The sequence below is a fragment of the Gallus gallus genome, chromosome 3 (genome assembly GCF_016699485.2).
Source record: "Gallus gallus isolate bGalGal1 chromosome 3, bGalGal1.mat.broiler.GRCg7b, whole genome shotgun sequence".
NCBI lineage: Eukaryota > Metazoa > Chordata > Aves > Galliformes > Phasianidae > Gallus > Gallus gallus.
In genome coordinates, this window is record NC_052534.1 from 96,941,582 (window position 1) to 96,961,529 (window position 19,948).

The 19,948-nt window shown below is 41.1% G+C and overlaps 1 protein-coding gene across 4 annotated transcripts in view; it reads right to left on the reverse strand.

The window, feature by feature from the left end:
- Positions 1-19,733, reverse strand: part of ROCK2 (Rho associated coiled-coil containing protein kinase 2) — a 94,597-nt gene extending 74,864 nt beyond the window's left edge. For all 4 annotated transcript variants that reach the window (XM_025149412.3, XM_015276087.4, XM_015276086.4 and 1 more), the window contains exon 1: positions 19,585-19,733. In XM_025149412.3, the coding sequence (XP_025005180.3) occupies positions 19,585-19,716 (132 nt within the window). In that variant the 5' untranslated portion in view covers positions 19,717-19,733. The remainder of the gene's footprint in view (positions 1-19,584) is intronic.
- Between the last annotated feature and the right edge of the window lie 215 nt (positions 19,734-19,948).

Genomic DNA, 19,948 nt, shown 5'->3' on the forward strand with positions numbered 1-19,948 from the left:
TTTAATTCCTCATACAGAATTCCATCCTAGTTGAATAAATAAATAACCTTCTTTGCTAAAATGCAGTTTACCAGAAATTAGGGTTGTTTGCAAGGGCATGCTGCTTTATATATCAACTTGACATTTACTGTTAACAGGAATGCTAATAAAGATACAGACTCATCCACTTCGGATGGAAAAATATTTTAATTATGTAACTTCTTACTAGCAGTTTTACAGATTGTGTGAAAAGCAGGAATTTTTACCGTTAAAGTGAATTTGTCTACGTAAACTTTACACTCAGAGCATGATTTCATACGTGTCAAACTCTGACATTCTCAATGGAAAAAATGAAGTTACGCTGTGACAAAGGAAATAAGAACACACTACACAGAATCACTTCCTGACTACGTAATTATGCTACACAGGAATTAAGTGTATTGTTCCACTAGTCACCAGCTCAGTAAAAGAATCCCCTCCTTCTGAACACTGCCCGCTGTCACCCCATGTTCCTACATCCTTCCCTGGATGGATGGAGAGGGATTAAATGCAAATGTTAAAGTAAGACAGAAGCGTGAAGAGCAACCAATATGTATGCTGTGATTCTTTGGGCAGAGTGGAGGACTACTGCCCCCGGAAACCCACAGGTAAGCTCTGCTGTCCAGGAACTTCAAAGCCAGACGAGTGCTTTTGCAGCTTCTCCTTGGAAACTGAGCTGCACCGAGCGCTTAATGCTACAGAAATAAGTGTGAAAACAGGGGAAATTATTTAACAAAGACATGCTACAGTATACCTCATCTCCAACATTTTCCCTTGCTATGGCTCTATCTCAGCTTGATTTCCAGAGAAAATTCATTCTCTCAAAGCTAATTTTGCATTGTTTCCATAATTTGCCATTAAGTGATCTTAATATGAGACGTCTGACCACAGCCATACGTCTTTTTCAAAGTTGCCATGCATTACTCTGACAGCAAATTGCCAGGTTTTTAAGCTCCATCTTATTTACAAAGTCCAGATCACCATATCATTTTTTCCTACAACCATTCTTTAATTCATCACATGTGGACAGGCCTGTTGTATTTGCAGTGTACAGTGGCCTTCTCAACAGAAGACACAGTAAGAGGACCTTTTCAAACCTCCAGACTGAAAAAAAAGCTAAAAACGTCTGCAGGCTGGGGACATTCCTAAGGAAAGGAAATGAAGCTTTTAAGAAACAATTTTAGGAAACCTCTTTACATTACAACACTTTGGTTTTCTTTTCTCCCCATAGATGCCCATACAGACCTGCAGAGAACACCAGGAGTTTGCCACTGAATTTAGTACCTTATTTAGAGTTCAGACTACTCTCTGAAAGTTTTTCTCTTTGCAATCTACTCAGCACAATACAACAGTGAAGCCTATTTTGCGACTAGATAGCAGCATTCCAACAACTTGGCAAAAGCAAAGAAATTCTAAAAAATTACTATTAATCCCCATTTAGAAAGAGGCCCTGAAGGTCTGTCACACTGAATGATACTTCTGTCTCAGCGTTTTCTTTGAAAGTATTACACCTACCACGCAGTTCTTGTTGAGCAGTAGCTTTCCATAAGCATTTTACTTCCATACACCTCAAAGAATTTCTGAGTGAACCACGCTGCACAGAGAAATTCACCAGAAGTACCCAACTTGACTGAAAAATTCTGACAGCCAATTAGCAAATGTTTGATAGAAACGTTATTTAAGAGCACTTCAAAAATGTGACCGGGAGCAAAAGAGGTTCTGTCTGGCACCATCTCCTAAAGAGAGCACATCTCTGAATAAACCATTCAGGTTTTAGAACACCAACGCTGACAGAGTGCCTGGGTGGCCATATAACGTTGCAGCTTTACATTCTTCATATATATTTTCCTTAATTTCTTGGAATGCAGTTCATGTTTTGAAACAGAAGTCTTTCCAATCTTCATGTTCTATCTGCATGATGTCATTCCATCTCTTTAACAAGATACAGTCTTCGGCCAATTAAGTCATTTCATTAAAAACATTATGTAAATGACAACATTAATACAAGCTCTCCACTGCTATGAATTCCTTCCTGAACATGATAGTCTCCAATTAGGAACAACGCACCTAAGAGAATTAGAAATACAAATCTATACACTCTACCCCTCCTACCTCAAAATAGTTGGCTTACACAAATAAATCGTACAGTTAATGCAAGCAGTACCTGGTACAGAATATATAGAAATTATTTCAAAATGCAGGGTTGAAAAAATAAATTAGCAACACGTGATCAAACATACTGTGGCTTATTAAAATTGTTTAAATGGAATTGTGCTAGCATTAAAAAAAATGAGAAAAAGCCCCAAAGTTGTAGTAAATAAACCTACCTCTTGTAAACACATGTAGTTATTCGCTACGTCTTTTAACAGAGCCTGAAGGTCTTCCACAAACAACAAACATGAAACTGTTGAGATCGTAAAATATGTTGGCCATTGCTTTGTTTCAGCTCACTGAAAATAACGACTAAGATTAAAGGTTTGGGGGAGTTGTTCTGAGATGGAATTTAGCGAACAACTTCTGCTCTTCCTCAGAGCCAATCAGTTCTGGTAATTTTCACAGAAAGAATTTATCAGTATCTACCATTCTAATATTTATGCTGTACCAAGGACAACTACACAAGATCCTTTTGAAGCCTATTTCTTCGTTTGCCCGATCCTGCAGAGAACAGCTCCTATAATCTTGGTGCTGTCAAGCAGCATTTCAGTAAGAAGTGCAGACATTGAAAGCTGAAGTCTGTGTTGTGGTTAAGTGATACATGATATCCACAGCAGTCCAATGGATGTTTCCTGCGCTTACTCCACCTGACTCTCCTCAAAAGAAACTACCAAGGCAGGTTAGTATTACCATATCCTTCCAAAGCCCTGTATGCGGCACGCATCTAACAACGAATAAATCAATTACAGCAACTGGGAGTAATTTTCAGGGCTGCAGATTAACCAGTTAAGCAGCATGTGTTTGCATACAGCAATAACCTATTCCAGGTTTCAGGATGAGGTTCCAGGATGGTCTAAACCAGTCTCTGTCCCCAGCACAAAAATCCCCACCCCTCCTTTGACTCGGCAGCGATGCCTTTCTCATCCTCAGCAAGCCAGTTTAGGAAGCTCAACTGGACAGGTCTTAAGTCTTCATTTTCGGCCATGTAGCTTCTTAAAGCTGCTAAGTGTAGGAAAGACAGAAAGAATAACAACAAAGGGGTGGGGTGGTGGTGGGGGGAACACACAAAAAACCAGCCTTGTTAACTTGTTTCTTTTATTTTGTCAATAGGATTTCTGTTGAAAAAAAGATGCTATCAGGTCTCTAAAACTAATTGTTTCTGCTCATACTAATTAGTCTATTTTAAGTACAGAAAATATTTCTGAAGCTGTGTCATAAAAATATGCTGAAAGTATACTATCAATAGCTGTTATTTTACCCACAAAAATGTTTTGCATTTTGTTGGCTATAGCTCACATCCGAGTGGACTGGTCCCTGTCTTTAGAACAAAACGTGTTTAAATAAAAATGTTCACTCTACTTCCCAACTCAAAAATAAGAATTGGGAATACTTCTGTAATTAAACACAAAGCTGTTTAAACACGAACACGGTACTTCCTTTTGCTCAGAGGGCAGAAAAGTTAAGAGAACAAAAAAGAGAAAGGTAATTCTTAAGAAAATCATGTGTGCATATTGTGCAAGGGTCACTCAGCTCTAACCACATTCACAGCTCTATCCATAAATACATACTTTGGGAAAAGCATCATCACAAAGTGCTGTGATTTAAATGCTTCCATTTTAAACCGGTCCATTCTCTATTTAGAAATGGTAAGATTACTTCACCTCCTCAAATACGTTTTCTTTCCCAACTTATTTAAGACAATGCTCATGACCTCCCAAATAAAGTAGGTTGAGCTATTTATCCAGGGTTTCATGTAAATACACCTTGCAAAAAACCTGAGCACTTTCCTTCCTCAACTTGCTACCTCACTCTGCAGATAAGCCCGGGTTACTCACTTATCTTACATCTTGGCTGCAGTACTGCCATACAATTTTGTGGACACTAAGACTTCCAGAGTGCAGTTCTGCTGTACAAAGCCGGGCAGCACTCCTTGGCAGCTAGATGAGCTGTCTCAGTCTTGCATTTGGCTCCTGGCTTCAACTTTGAAGACTGACCTCAGCATTCCTTAGGAAACAACGTGTGCAGGAACTGCACCTTCCAATATCAAACCAGTGGAATCTTCCGCCTTAAGATCGTGGTTTATAACTGCATTCCTCCTGAGCAAAGAGGTTCTCTGCAATTTGAGCGACTTGTCCAAAACTAGGGGATGAAACTCCACCCAAATGAAAGATGACAGAAAAGCTCACCAACTTCTCAAGCGCAAGATGCATTTCCTTGTCAGCTGCTGCTTATTTTCTACAAGGCCTTCAAGCATCACAGTGAGGAAGCAAGCGTAACACCTCAAGGGAAAAGAGAATACAGTTCCCCAAATTCTAAAGATGAAGGGGGCTGACAGTAGCTATGAAGGCAGTCAGCCCTGCCTGTCTGAAACCAACTGTACCTATTCACTTCTCAGGAGCTCAGCTCTGATTAAGAAATGCGTTCGTCCAACAATATTTGAATTTTGTTGCCAAAACCCTCCCCTGCATAAAGGTTAGCAGTTACCACAATTACTTATAAAAGAAGTAAAATATTCTATGTACCTCATGTTGCTGCCCTGGTTTATTCGATCAGAAAATGCTGCCTAATGTCAAATTAGTATTTGTATCATTTCATCTGGTCAGGCACCAAACCGAGCTGCAGAGACTGCTTTGTGCCACTGGAACATGATGCATGTAGCTGAGGTTTACACTGGTGGAGCAATGGTAGCACAGCACTAGGAACAATTTCCAAATAAGCACTGGCAGATAAGATTTCAAATTAGTCACTTCTGGCATTTCGTATGTTGACGGATTCTACTATTTACAGTTATTTTCAGAAGAAAAGGAGAGCCAACATGCATCTTTAAAACAAGCTTGTTTACACACACAATTCTGCTGTTTCCCAAAATGGGAAGAAACAATAGACTAAGCAATGGTCTATAATACAAAAAGCAAAGTTACTTGAATTTAAGCACAGGCAAGTACTGATAGGAATTAGCCTTTTTCTTCCACGCAAGGCTTGCTTTATAAGTTTCTTAAATATATACCTTCCAATTTTCAACTATTTTCTCTGCATGAAGACTGGCACAGCAGTGTACTTCTACTCCTTTACTTTGTTACATAGCTCTGAACACAATAACTCATTTCACTCATTTATACTATCTTATCTTCCACATTTATGTCATCACAGTTAACTTCTAAATAAATTTCTTTTGGAAGGAAATATTTTGAAACACTATTTTTTCCACGGCCTCAACAGTCACATAGCTAAAAAACAGATTCTGAGTTGTAAACATTCTCTGTAGTTCTGAAAGAAACTAGAGTATTTGCATATCAATACAAATAGCTTTGTTCTTGTCACTATGCTTCCTCAGCATTTGTAGGTGCTTCCCAACAGGGCCCATGGGCTTCTAAATATATCCAGGTTACTCAAATATTCCCTGACCTGCTCTTCTTCCACAAAAGATGCATCTTCCTTGTTCCAGCTACCTTAGGCCCCTTTTACCCACAGGGCGTTATCCTCCAGGACTCTGCCAAGCAAATCCCTGAAGAGGCCAAAGTCTGCTCTTCTGAAGTTCAGGGCAGGGAGCTCACTGCACGCCCTCCTGCTGCTGCTCTAAGGATCCTGAATTCCAGTGGTGCTCAGTGCCAGGACAAGAGGCACTGGGCACAATCTGGAGCAAAGGAGGTTCCCTCTGGGCACCAGGAGCACTTCTGTGCAGTACACGTGTACAACAGCCCAATGCTGTAAGGTCTCCTCCTTGGAACTCTCTGGAAGCCCCCAGATGTGGTGCTGGGCACCCTGCTCTGGGTGTGCCTGCTGGAGCAGGGCTGGGCCTGATGCACCCAGAGTGCCCTATCAACTCTAACCACTCCATGATTCATTACCTATATTGGGGAAGGACACCTAGATAATGGCTTACAACCCAAAAAGCTAGGCTGCATACTTTAAAAAACAACATTCATCTGTAACTTAACTATTTGAGGAAAGGTAGTAGTGTAGATTTTTTGTTTGCTTTTGACAAAATAATAACAATAATCAGGATTGGGTTTTTTGATGTTACAGTTTTAGTTACAGTCAATTCTGTCAGGACTAAATGGGAAAATGACTCAGGTTGGTTTTAATCAAGATTGGTTATTAAAATTGATTCACTATAATATCACTATAAAGGCGGTGCCTACAGCAGCAGGTGGGGCTACTTCTACTGATAGTAAAACAATCTGTGGAACTCCATCAAGGATCAAGTTTCTTTCTTTCTTTTTTTTTTTTTTTAATGTATCCATATAACTAAGGGAGAAAGACAAAGGTCAAAACGTTTCTGAGATTGCTCTGCGTTTCCCCATACTTAACATTCTACCTCTTGAGATTTTAATATTTCTTTTCCTAATATTAAAGGCTGCTTTGCTTCTCAACAATTTTATCTGTTCATTTAGAAACATTTTCAAAGGTACATACTTTTTGTTTAGTATATAAAATCTTGATTGCTATCACTAACACCTGAAGCCCTTAAATAAATTCTTTTTTTTTTTAAGAATGTTTAAGATCTAGATTATTACAAAATAAGCCCCCCAGAAAACCTTAATTATTTCAGTAATAGAGATCATAATATCTATTCCTCTTCTAAACATACTACTGCTAAGGCAGAAAAGACAAGCTGTTCCATTAACAATTTCTGCATATACACACCACTGAGAATGCATGCCTGCGCTCTGCTGTGGATGTGTGACCTACTTCCCAAGGGATGTTTTTGGTGCCACACACCCAGCCAGCTTTCTGAGGGACGTACAATGCATTTAACACAGTCACAGGTTCTGGCTTAGATCACACCAAGGACTCTTGTGCTCACCATTTTAAAAATAAAATGTCATGTTGTCATATCTTTCTTCAGAGTATGAGATTCTTATTACAGACTACCTAAAAGTAACTAGGCTGGTTACTCATTACTACCGTATTTACCTTCATGCTGCAGACCAGTCATCTGACCCAAGGACTGTGCTGTCCTATTTAATACGATTGTGTCTGAAGTGTCATCTCTTTCTGCTTCTGGAAGTCATTCAAAAACAGATAAAAGTATCCTACAGCATTTTAAGGTTTTCCTAATCCCCTGAGTACTCATGGGTCTTAAAGGGTTGACTACAGAGCTTATCTGAAAAGACAGAAAGGCATTCAGAAGGACTGTTTATGGTTGATAGAGATCTTCACAAAGGAACCAACGTCCTCAGGAGCTTTGGTCTCAGTTGAACAATGAAGTGTGCTGTGGCTTCATAATGTAGGTGTATTTCTCAGTCTTGCAGAGATAAAGCTGAGAGACTCCTAGGTGCTATAAATCTTAAGCCAGGTACAACTTTCTTCTTCTGATATACAATGGCTTTCAAGTTTCAAGTGGTACTGCCTCCATACATTTGGGCAACAAAATGCTGTCTTAATCATCATGTCATTCAACAAAAGATGTGCATGTCTGGGTTTAATGAGACAGTTAAATTACAATTCTACCAGGATTTATTTACAAACTGCTATTAAAAAAAAATGTCAGCAGAGAATATGGTAGCTAAAAGGAATTCCAAAATGGAAGAATATTTTTTCAGTTTGCTTAGCTTGTGTTTACTGCAATGCGATCGGTTTCCACCTTCTGTGCAAATTTGTCTGTTAACACAAGAAAATTAAGAAAGCATGACTGTGAAACAAAAACATGGCACCAAATCCAGGGCTATGTGAATATCCCAAAGTACTTGGAAAAACAAAGTCAAGCAAAAAAAATCCATTTCAATTTTGCTGTGGTTCCATAAGTGGAAAATAGTTTTCCCACAGATAAGCTGGTGTTTTCTAAAGCTTCCTCAAGACTTGGCATTAAACATTTCAACCTACGAGCAGAAGTCAAGAGAGCTGGGACTACCCAGTCTGGAGAAGAGGAGGCTCAGGGCTACCCCATCAGTGTCCATGGCACTGGGAAGGCACACAGTGATGGAGCCAGGCTCTTTTCAGAGTGCCAGGACAGGCAATGGGCATAAACTGCAAAATGGAATTATCCCTGGAGATCTCCAAAGGCCAAGGCAATCTACTCTGGGTAGCACTTCTTGTGCAGGGAGTTGGACCAGACAGCCTCCAGAGTTCCCTTCCAATCTCACCCAGTCTGTGACCCTGAAATTTTTGATAAGCAAATATATTTCTCCTTTCTCATAGACCTGGACAGATTCATACCCATAAAAGCAATCTGCATCAGTTGCTTCCTCACAGAATCTTTTTTTTTTTCTTTTTACTTTTAGAGGAGAAACTCCTGCGCATCAGGAGCACAAGGGTGAGAAGAGGTGTATGCCCTTGACTAATCTTTAAGCAGGAGGAGAACATTTACATACCTCTTGAAAGTGTCATGACACAGGTCCTATATGGTACACACCTAGTACAGAGCACAGAACCATGACCTAACGAGAAGCAGCACAGACACATTTGGTGGGGTGCCATCCTACAGCATGCAGAGAAGTACTAAAGCAGTGTCCAAATCTGGCAAAGTCCTTCCATCAACAAAAACAGCTTGTCAGCTTTACCACACATCATTTAAGAAAGAGTCTGACCTGATCGTTTCAGGCCATTCCAGACAAAACTGTGTCCTCTGACTGACTCAATTTTCTGCTCATTCTTTACTGCCTTCATGGAAAATCTGCATGTATGCATCTCACCATCCAAAAAAGTTCAAACTTTAAAAAACGTAACTGGTTATGTAAGTAGGCTAAGGCTAGTATTTTCAGAAAGTGAGTAAGACTAGATAGTCAGAGTTCCATTACTTTGGATATAAAGACCTCCCACCTCATTACCTCCCAAGTGGTAGCACTAAATGTCACCAGAACACTACTTAGCCTGTTCTGTCACACTGTATCCAATACAGTAATTAAGTCAAAACCAGCAAAATAATCAGCAGTTTATGCTTAAAATAAACCCTGATAGTACTGATGCTGAGCGATGTACTTCAAGACTCCATCCAGAGCAGCAAGACAAACAAGAACAGTATCTGGGCAGATGCAAGTCGAGAGTTCAACACTGTGGAAAAAACCAGACCATGCTAGCTACAGCATTGCAGGACTTTACACCATCTGGTTTACTGCTAGAGATGCAGACTTACAGACATCAGAAATATTTTACTTCCATGACTATTCTGCATGTAACAAAACTGAAAGGAAAAAAAAAAGTAACCATCTTCTCACAATCCATATGTACTTTCAGCATCACTGACCCTAGCATATTCCAATGCCAAGCATGTTTGTTTCTCTTTTCCCCTCTTCTTTGTAATTTTAGAGTACAACTGTTCCAAGACTGGTAAGATTTCACACATAAGAAAACAAACCAAATCATTAAGATGGTAAAAAAAAAAGTATAAATTCTACAATTCAGAACATTATTTGATATACAAAACCAACTCGTTTACACAGCAGTGATTTCTGATGTACATGCTCAGGAAATGAAGCTTGAAATCAAAATGTAACTAAAAGTTCTACTTGGGATAAAACACAAATACACCATTAGAAAATGAGAAAACATCTTAATCATAAAGCCATTCCTCTACCCACCCAGTTCAGCATCCACGTGATGTAATATTCCGATAGACAGAAATAACTTAATCATAACTGAATTGATTGCTTTTGATTTAATAAACGTATTTGAGTTTTTAATATATTGAAACCAATTTACATCCAAGTCAAACTGCACCTTCCCTACTAAATTCAGACGATGTCATCGTTTTATTTTGTTTTGAAATCACAGGCTATACTTTCAGCAGTACAGTCTAAACAAAATGTACCGTACTGCAGAGAAAATTTAAACTCTACAGTAAGGCTCAATACTATCTGAGGCACTTTGATTCAGTGAAACAAACTCTGCAGTATAAACCTATGAGTTTTTTGTTTGTTTGTTTAAAATAATGTCATATTTTACAGAATTTGTTTTAAAGTTCGCATTCTGGGTTTTTAACACTCTAAAGTTCTGATAGAGATGTCATCTGACAGATAGAGAGAGGGGACTGTTGAGACTTCAGGCACTTGAGATATACCACAAGGCATCCATGGGAAATAATACTGGTAATCCTGAAAATGAAGAGCAATGAAATAGTTTATTTTGACACCTAAATTGCCTTTCTTTGGAGGCAGCCAATCCTGAAAATTGATAAAAATGAGTCACAGCTCCAACTGCTACCATTTCAGGCTTCCACGGTTGAACAGCTTCTCATCACACTATCCCTATTTAGATGTTTTCTTCATAATCTTAACAGAAATTATCTTCAAAGCAGAAAACGAGCTGGATTTCTACACCTAAGAATACTATGGTGGCAAATCCTTCTACAGAAAGGCAGCTTATATTAGTATGTCTATTGCTTCTTATATATTTATCTTTTCCTCATTCAAGCTGAAACTAATCCTAAACCAGAACAAACACCACACACGCACATAGAACAGTATTCCTGCTGCTATGTTTGGATTTTGCACCAGAACTCAGAGAACCGGAGCTCTGCTGCTCCCTGCCCATCTGACACGTGCTGATGCTTGCAGAGTTGAGGCAAGGCCTTCAATTCCGACAATATGAACACTGGGGGTATCCATAGGGATGGAGATTAAGGAAAATAAAAAATGCAGTTAAATTAGAGAGTCTTGTATTTCACATAACAGAAGTAATGTTTTTATAGAAATACTGAATATTGAACTTGACAGAAGCAATGAGAAGAACAAGACTTTAACAAGAACTTGACAGTTTAGTAATAGGAATGCATTTTTATCATGGTTGGTTTTTTTTTTTTAGCTTACCCTACCAGATCCATAGCTTAGTTCAGCTGCTTAAAAGACCATTGTGGATGCAACTCTTCACAAAATTGCTAACTACTCTGTACCCAAAGAGAAAACACTAAGCATGGAATAATGTTTAAATTAGCAGCAGTAGCTGCAATACAAGAATAAATTGTCAGTATCTCCTTGACACATGAATAATACAAGTAGTTGTCTTCAGTTACCTTTCGTATGAAAGAATTTAAAAAAAACCCTAAACCAATGAAGGCAGAGATGAAGTATAACTTATAGTCTGGACTTATACATCCTAAAGTGGTCATTTAGTCAGATAGGTCAAGAATTAGAACACTATAGCTTAATGACTAAATAGGCCAACTTTTACTGTTGGATGAAGAGATGTTGAAATGTTCACTAATTGGAACAGACCACGTGGTCCGTACTGTTGGTATTAGAAAGGTTTGTCACTGCTCACTAAGCCACCAGCTTCTGATATGGTATTTTTTCTTGCTCTTCTTCATTTTCTTGCACTATTAGAGGGAATAACTCTATTCCTAAGGAGAACTTAATGGCCATTCTATCACAAAGTTTAAAAGATTGGGCACACAAAAAAAAAAAGTGTTCAGAAGACAAGCACAGCCATACAATGGTGTAAAAAGGGGCAGATACAGTATTAAGCAATCCAACAATACCTTATATCTACTTACTACCGCTTGTTCCATATATCTTTAGCTGCATAGTTACAAGTCTACTACAATGTACACTCCCTGTGTACCAGAGTGGTAGAAGATCTAAAAATAAAAGCTTGTGTTCTATACCTGAAAGAAATGACTGCTCCTCTCCCTCATCTTGCACTCGTCTTAATCAGCACTAAACTGAAAACGGAGATCAGAACAAACCAGTTTCAGTAACCACAGGGAAAACCAGTTTAAAACTAGTTTCTGCATGAAATGGAACATTTTCATAGCATAGGCAAGCCAAACTGATGGCATACCCCTCAACCAAAAGCTATGCCACCACAACTTTTTTAGAGAACGATCTCTTTGAAGATAAGTACATACACACTAGAGTGAACTTACTGATACAGCATTCTTCACTTGGGACAAAAGAAAAACAGAGGATCAATTGAGTTGTACAGCAGCAGCAAACACAAGCAGATTAAGCTTCCCAAGTTCACGACTCATAGTAAAAAGTAATTTCCAAGAAATATTCATAGGTATTTCTTAGAAAGAAAAAGGTCCCACTCGATAATAAACCTCTGCTGTTGAGACAGCAATAGTTGATTTAAAGTCAACAACTAAGTATAGACTTTGGATGACTATATATAGAATCAGTGATAAATGAGGACAAAAGAAATAAGATTTATCATATATGATAACTGTGTTTTGAGTTAAACTTTAAATACCATTCAGAAGAAATGTGGAACTTGGCCATTTTCTCCTTCCAGTTACTTATTTGATAATTGTAAGTAATCGCTACTTGTTTAGAGATTAATGCAAACAAAAAGCATATCTGGTAAAGATTAGCTTGTCTTCATTGTGGTTGCAAACCTTATTTCATGTCTGTACGTGACCTCTTCATTTCCTCCTGAAGAAAGGCATTAAAAAAATTCTACATTTGAATGAGTCACTCAAACTTTATCCTGCTTAAAGCAGGACCTTGTTATTCTCTACTTTATATACAGAATAGAAGTCAGTAACAATGATTTAGAACAGTCAAGAAATAAAGCAACTGCTTTGTTATTTGAGCTCTCAAGATTCAGAATTAAACAGTCTGACATAAAATGTCCTCATCACCACCCTCTTTACATCACAGCCTGGAGAATGGGGCAAAGAGGAACCTGATGAGGTTTAACAAGAGCAAGTGTAGAATCCTGCACCTGGGGAGGAATAACTACACATATCAGTACAGGTGAGGGGCTCCTGAGAGCTCTGTGGAGAAGGACCTGAGTGTCCTGGTGGACAACAAGTTGGCCATGAGCCAGCAGTGTGTCCTGGTGGTCAAGAAAGCCAATGGTATCCTGGAGTACATTAAAAAGAATGTGGCCAGCAGGTCATAGGAGGTAATCCTCCCCCTCTACTCTGCCCTGCTGAGGCTACATTTAGAATACCAGTTCTAGTTCTGGGGTTCTCAGTTCAGAAAAGACAGGCATCTCCTAGAAGGAGTCCAGTGAAAGGCTACAAAGATGATAAGAGGCCTAGAGAGACCTATTGTAGGGAATTGGCTTAATCAGGGAGTTGGACTCCATGATCTTTTGCAGCCCCTTCCAACCCTTGCAATTCTGTGATCACTTAAGTCCATTCTAACCATTCAATTCCTCTTGTGCACAGGTCAAATGAAAATAAATAAATAAGCTTCTCATGAAGTTGGAAATAGAGAAACATTTGTCTGATGACATACAGTGCCAACACCAGAGTACAGAGCCTCCTGCACTCTGCCCTTGCTTTTACCTCTGTCTGCACCACCTGATCTTACCAACGCTGCCCTACTAATGATATGACTATGGCAACAAAGAGCTAAGGCTGCACAGCAACATCAAAACCCAACCATCCTAGTTTGGACAAAGAAAGATATAAAATACGCAATTGGTGACCATCTGTGAATGATTTGATTTAAGCAGGCTGTTCTACAAGAAGTTAATGAAAGATAGAAATAATGAAGTACTTGTATGTGGTAGCCAGATTGTTTTTCTTCTCCTATCTACCAGCTTCCTGATGCTACGATAACTGAGGCAGAGACAGAACAGAAGGGCAAGGGGATGACAAAACCTACATCCATCCCTTGATGCGAAAGGGAACAGTTTAACACCATGATATTTCATGTAAGAAAAACAAGCCCACTCTCTTAGTAGCGGTAACCATAGCAGAGGAACAGAAACAAGAAGAAGTGAAGCCCACACCACCTAATCAGCTGTTACTGATTGGAACTATCTAACCCAATGGAACCTGGACAAAATTCACATAACCACAATACTGTAAACACTGCCAAACCGCTACTGAATGCGTAGAGGTTCAAGTGATCATCTTAAGCACAGTGCCTTAGGACTCTGGTAGCAGGTAATTAATACACTGGTCTCACGTAAGGACATACAGTGACACTTCATCTGCTCTAAAAAGAGGGGACAGCACTGGCTATGAGGATGGACTGCTCCTGGCCATAGGTGAGAGGTAATGGAGTCTCACTACTGCATTACATGCAGTAGGTTGGGCTTCGGAACTAAGCGCTACATTCATTGCATTCTGTTTACATAGCGAAAGGCTCATTAAAGTAAGTTTATTGCTAACAAAGGCTGCCAAAATAAACACAGTATTCTTGTTCTTAGCCAACATGATGTATCAAGAGATAAATATTTTAAATTAATTTGCCACTGGAATCATTTGGTGCTTTTCAGTTTCAAACAGTCTGAGAGCCAATACAGCACCCCTTATAAAACTTGTACTTACGGTTACAAAAAAAAGCATATATAAGTATAAAAAAGTACACAGACACAGACAGGTTCTTCCCTCTATTCTTCCATTACAGAAAACTCTACTACCACGTTTCAACCGTTTTCATCCTTACAATCCAAGGACAGTTCCTTTGTGGCAGAAACACAATACCAGTTAATTTTGGTAGATCAAACATTGGCAAGAAGTCATCAATTGATGGCCACAGAGATTGTGTACTGTGGTAGCTCTGAAAGAAAAAAAAAATCCAGTAATGCAATCCATATCAAAAGCTGCCAAACAGATAAATGCTTCGGTATTGCTTTGCCATTAGCTGAAACCTGAAATTGTACTTAACAAAACAGTTTTTAATCAGCACTTGCACACAATCCCCAATGGACATTGAGGCTGCGAGTTACTGGGAAAAGTGATTTGGCTTTTTTTTTCTACCACATGTAAGGCAGAAAAGAACTGTGCTAATTAAACATCTGAAGGATACTAATGACTCTGTATCTGATCGATACAGGTAAAATATCTGGAGCACAAACGCCCCCAGTGCATGCATACTGATCTATGCATTCTATATATGGCATTAAAAGCCCTGAGGCTGAGCAAAGCAATTTCTTTTTCCCTGTTTCTCAAATTCAGCGAAATACTTTAATTCTGGTGTGAATAATACAGGATATAGGAACACCTAAATGTGTCAGAAAATAAAACTGTCCTTCTCCAGTTAACTACATTGCTAAATATAAATCCATCACATAGGAATGATTAACAAAAGGCAATTCTTAAAGCTCATGTTTTCAACTTCACAGTAGATGTTCTGAAATTACAGATTAAAAAAAGAACATTTCTATTAAGAGTCAAAAGCTAAGAAAGAAATAAAAGGGTATGAACTAAATAAGAACACAAAAATTTCTTCAAGAACAAAGGATCATTTGGTCTCTCCACTAGTTTCTAGGCAATATATTTCAGATCAAACCCTGCTATGTTTTCAGCTCTTTCTTGTGCTCGATGGTTCAAATTAACACAACAGATTGTTCTCACTCATTCAAAATCACATGGCAATAAAGTTAGGAAAGTGAGACAACTTTCACATTAACTCTGAAACACTCTGAAAGCTCCTAAGAGCAAAAACTGTAAATGGATAGATGAGTGTCAGCCAGAAACTCCAGAGGACTCTGCATTAAGGGAGCTCAGCTGAGTGATCTGCTAAGTTCTCGCTTGGTATCTATCCAGGTGATGAGATTCTACAGAGGCATCTGTACGAGAGTCAGAGCTGCATCCACAATGCATTTTTCATTAGGAGCAAAATTCAACAGTCATGATGACAGGGATATATTTTGCTGATCGTGAATAGAAACTGATGTCCAAACTAGCAGAAATACACAGTTTACCCACCAGTTGAGTAACAAATAGCCTCTTTTTTTCCTCCCAGTTTCAAGGCACATACACTCCACGTTGCTTGAGCACACTATTTCTGATGGTCCCCCCACATCTCAGCTTTCCACAACCACGTGTGCAGCCCAGCACTGTGCTCACTGCAGCGCTGCACTGCCTGGTTTGCATCTTAAGAACTGCTTCTCCCAGAGTCTCACACCTCCTCAGCTGTGGCAAAGATATTCAACACTTTACCTCTACTGCGAAACATCAAGGCAGAAGCCTGAGGTTGAAACACTGGGGCCTACACGTTCCCTTCTCTAACCAAAAGCCTTCGATCTGCACAGAGAAGACAGCTGCAGGGAGGAGGACAATGAGATTCATCAGAGCAATCTGGCACCACCCTAAAAATTCTAGAGCTGAGTTCAATATGCGCAGGACCCATATGGTTATACAAGGCAAGGAATGGGAAATCTGGATGAGTTTTGCACAGCCTACACTGACCTGTCTACTCGTGGTTTAGAGCACTGTAAAAGTTGAGCTAATGCTTACAACCGCACCCTTATATAACATGCATTTAATACTACATAAATCAACTCAGCTAATAGTGTAGATAGCACATATATGCAAAAGAATAAAGCAGCACATGTACTTCAGAGCTGTTAAGCTCTTCTTAAACATAGCTGTCAACTCCGAATTATTCAGTAGGAATGTATTTATAGAAGGGTTTCTTATGGATCACACGAAGTCACATACCATTTACCCCATCAAGGTGTAGATGCAGCTGGCAAAAATGTCACTTTGTGACATGAGCAGATGACACAAACTGGCAGAGGAGTAAGTTATAAGGATACAGTATTTCTGCAAACTGACCTGCACAACCTAATTCTAACATGTTTTCGTAACGGCTGACACAATGTTACAGGAGCAAAAAGAGTAAGACTGTACTGCAGACAGGTGCAATATAAGAAGTCACCAATCTCAGCATAGGCCACTTAACTCAGGCTTTCAACAATTTACAGTGAGAAAAAAAACGTTCATCAGATGTCAAAATGAGGCTGCAGAAAACACTGTCCTTTGTGGCTGTCTTTGCCTGAGCCTACACAGAAAGGTGCATGCAGCTCTCACGTTGCCATTTACATTTTCAGCTCCTTATCAAACCAAAACCAGGAAAAACCCAGCAAGTGCAGCTCAGACTTTGCATACGAGCCACGCTAACAACTATGAAGTTCTCTATGGCTACTTTTACACGCAGCAGTAAAAAGACGGCAATAAGCAAGCAGTGCATTTCAATTTGGATATTTGATAAATTCTACCTTCATGCTTAACTACCAGAGCAACCCCAACAAGTTCTCCACCTCTTAATGCTTCTGAATTGACGCCACACAACCCTTCCAAAGATATATTTTAATCAAGTGAATGGTTATGCTCAATAAAGGCAGAAGTAGGAAGTGCTGAGGCATACACTATAACAATGGCCGTACACGAACGTCTAACTGAGCCTCATGGGGCTGAAGGGAAATGATTGCTGTACGTGGCCTCAGAGTTCCTCCTGTTAAGAAGACAGCTGTGGTGAGGAAGGTGCAGAAAGAGCACATCCTCACCCAGAGCCACCACACACATCAGCTCTCGATAGGCCATGGTGCTGCTGTCTAGGGAAGGACAGCTTATTACCCCCCCTTGTCACTTCCCTCACATTTGCATCACAGGTGGTAGTTTAACAGCTACTTCTTTGCTCCCTGCAGCTTCCCAAAAATAAAACACACACACAAAATGCAGAATAGCAGCTGTTGATGACTTTTTACAGTGTAAGGAAATGAATTCCATTTTGAATTCCATTCCACATTTTTAGTTTTGGCTATGTTATTTTTGGAGGCTGAAATAGTAGCATTCCAGCCAGTCTTTTTGAGACCTTTTCCCTGGCTCTTAGTTTCTGTTGCTGTATTTCCACTTTTAAATGAAAACACATTTCCACTGATGATAATTTACACTGAAAGCGAGAAGTGAGCTGTTTACTAAACAAGTAAATGTTGCAATTCGAATACGATGTGTTCACACTAGGACTGCAATAGCCAGCCTAACAAATTGCCCATACAAGATTAACGCCAGACAGCATAAAGCAACAATACCAAAGCTCCAGAGGCTTTTACAGGAAATCCATTGCAAATTTCATAAATCATTAAAAAAAAAAAGCTGAAGTAATTCATTATTTCATACACAGGCACGTAAAACGGAAAACAACAGAACTCGATCCATTAATGTTACATCTTCCCCACTGTTAATTATTCAAGCAATGCTCACAGAGGGAATGCAGAGAAAAAAAAGAGTGATTAACTCTGCAACAAAAATTGCATATGTACAATCCAGTCAGTGCTCTTCTATGGTTTACTGATTTGTCCAGTGTATTACATGAACTGGTCTACGCTATAAGCTTACAAAACCTTAAGAAGAGTGCTAAGCAGCCCGGTCTCAATCTCACAATTGGAACTTCTCTTCAGAAACATTAACAGTTTTTAGTTTATCTAGTCTATGTCTACGGCAATGGAGGCAAGAGAACGAAAGAAACGCTCTGTTGAGTATAAAAGCAGAGTGTGAAGAAGTCTGCTGGGGTTGAGCAATTAACCTGATGCATTTTTCAGAGAGACTGTACTATTTTTAACTGCTCTTTTTTGGCCACAGGTCAAAGTTTTCCTAGCAAAATACCAAAGTGAAAACGCTGGGAGCGAAGCCCAGAGGCAGCTCTTTGCTTTGGCCTAAGCTGAAACTTATCTGACTCCAGTTAGATAGGTAGCACCACTTCCCACTTGCCTGCACTGAGTGCTATGGTTTGTGGGCCTCATTATGCCTCTGAATGTCTATGAGAGAAATAGTACAGCACTAAAGCCTTGAGAAGAGCATTTTTCAGATGCTATAGGAAATTCCTATACTCTCCACACAGCACAGACATCTATACCGTTCAGTCAGTTCCTGTATTTTTGGCCAAACAGAACTGAGTCATTTACGAGGAAAAAAAGAACAAAAAAGAAGGAAAAGGACTCAGTATGAGTGCCTTGAGCAACTCCTGCCTGGAAGGCTGGGATCTGCCCTCCCTTTTCTGCTCCTCCTTAATGGGACACACTGGAAATCTTTCAGTAGGGTGGAAATATTGGGTCTGGTGACCCAGAAGTTCAGTTTAAAATAATAATAACCGTTCCCTCTCACCGCCTTTCCACGGTTCAGATGTTTGAAACGGGGAAACAGAACTCCTTCCCACTCCTTCCTGAGGGCACGGATTTCTTGGTAAAGGAAATTATATTTCATACACACGCACGGAGAAAAATGCTACGTGAAATAAGAGACAGACGAATCCATCCGTCCCAATGGAAAACGAACGTGACCCCGCAGGATCCATCCCCGAGTTACATTTCTCCCTTAGGCGTGTCCCCTTCCTGCGCTACCCCTGCAGCACGCAGAGCCCTCGGCCCCACCAGAGGCCGTTTCCCGGCGGGCGCGAGGTCGGGCACCGCACACACAAAGCCGGGTACCACCCGGCCGCACTCAGCGCGCTCGGGAGGCGCGAAACCGCGGGACAGAGGTGATGCCGGAGGAGCGGAGCCCTCCCCGCCTCACTGGGCGTCGAGACGCGTTTCTCCCTCAGCCCCAAACAAACCCCGCTCCCCCCGCGGGGCCCCACAGCCGGGCAGGACGGTGCCCTCAGCCCGGCCGCTCCCCGCCGGCGGCCCTCGGGGCCTCGGCCGGCCGGAGGCGTGGAGAGCGGCCGCTCCCCACCCGGGAAGGAGCCTTCGCCCTCCCCTGCAGGATGCGGAGCGCTTCCCTTCCTTCCTCCCGGCCGAGCCGAGGGCTGCGCCGCCTTTGTTAGCCAGCCGCCCGCCGCCGCCCCTCACCAGTAGGCTCTCCACGTTGACCGGAGAGCGCGGGTCGCGGATCATAGACTCCAGCTTTCTCTGGCGGCCCTCGAGCATCCCCGCCGCCGCCGCCGAGTCCGGAGCCTGCGGCGCGAGGGGAGCCGCCGACATCTTCCCCGCCTGCAGCTGCTGGCTCATCCTCCGGCGGAGGGCCGCCTCCCCTCGCCGCCGGGGAGGAGGAGAAGGAGGAGACTGCGCGGGGTCGCCCCGCGGCCGGGGCCTAGCGCGGCGGCGAGGCCGGGCCTGGGCGGGCGGGCGGGAGCCGAGGGCAGCGCTCCGCGGTGGGGCCGCGCCGCGGCCGCCCGGGCATGAAGGGCGCTGGGAAGCGGCCGCTGCTCCGCCC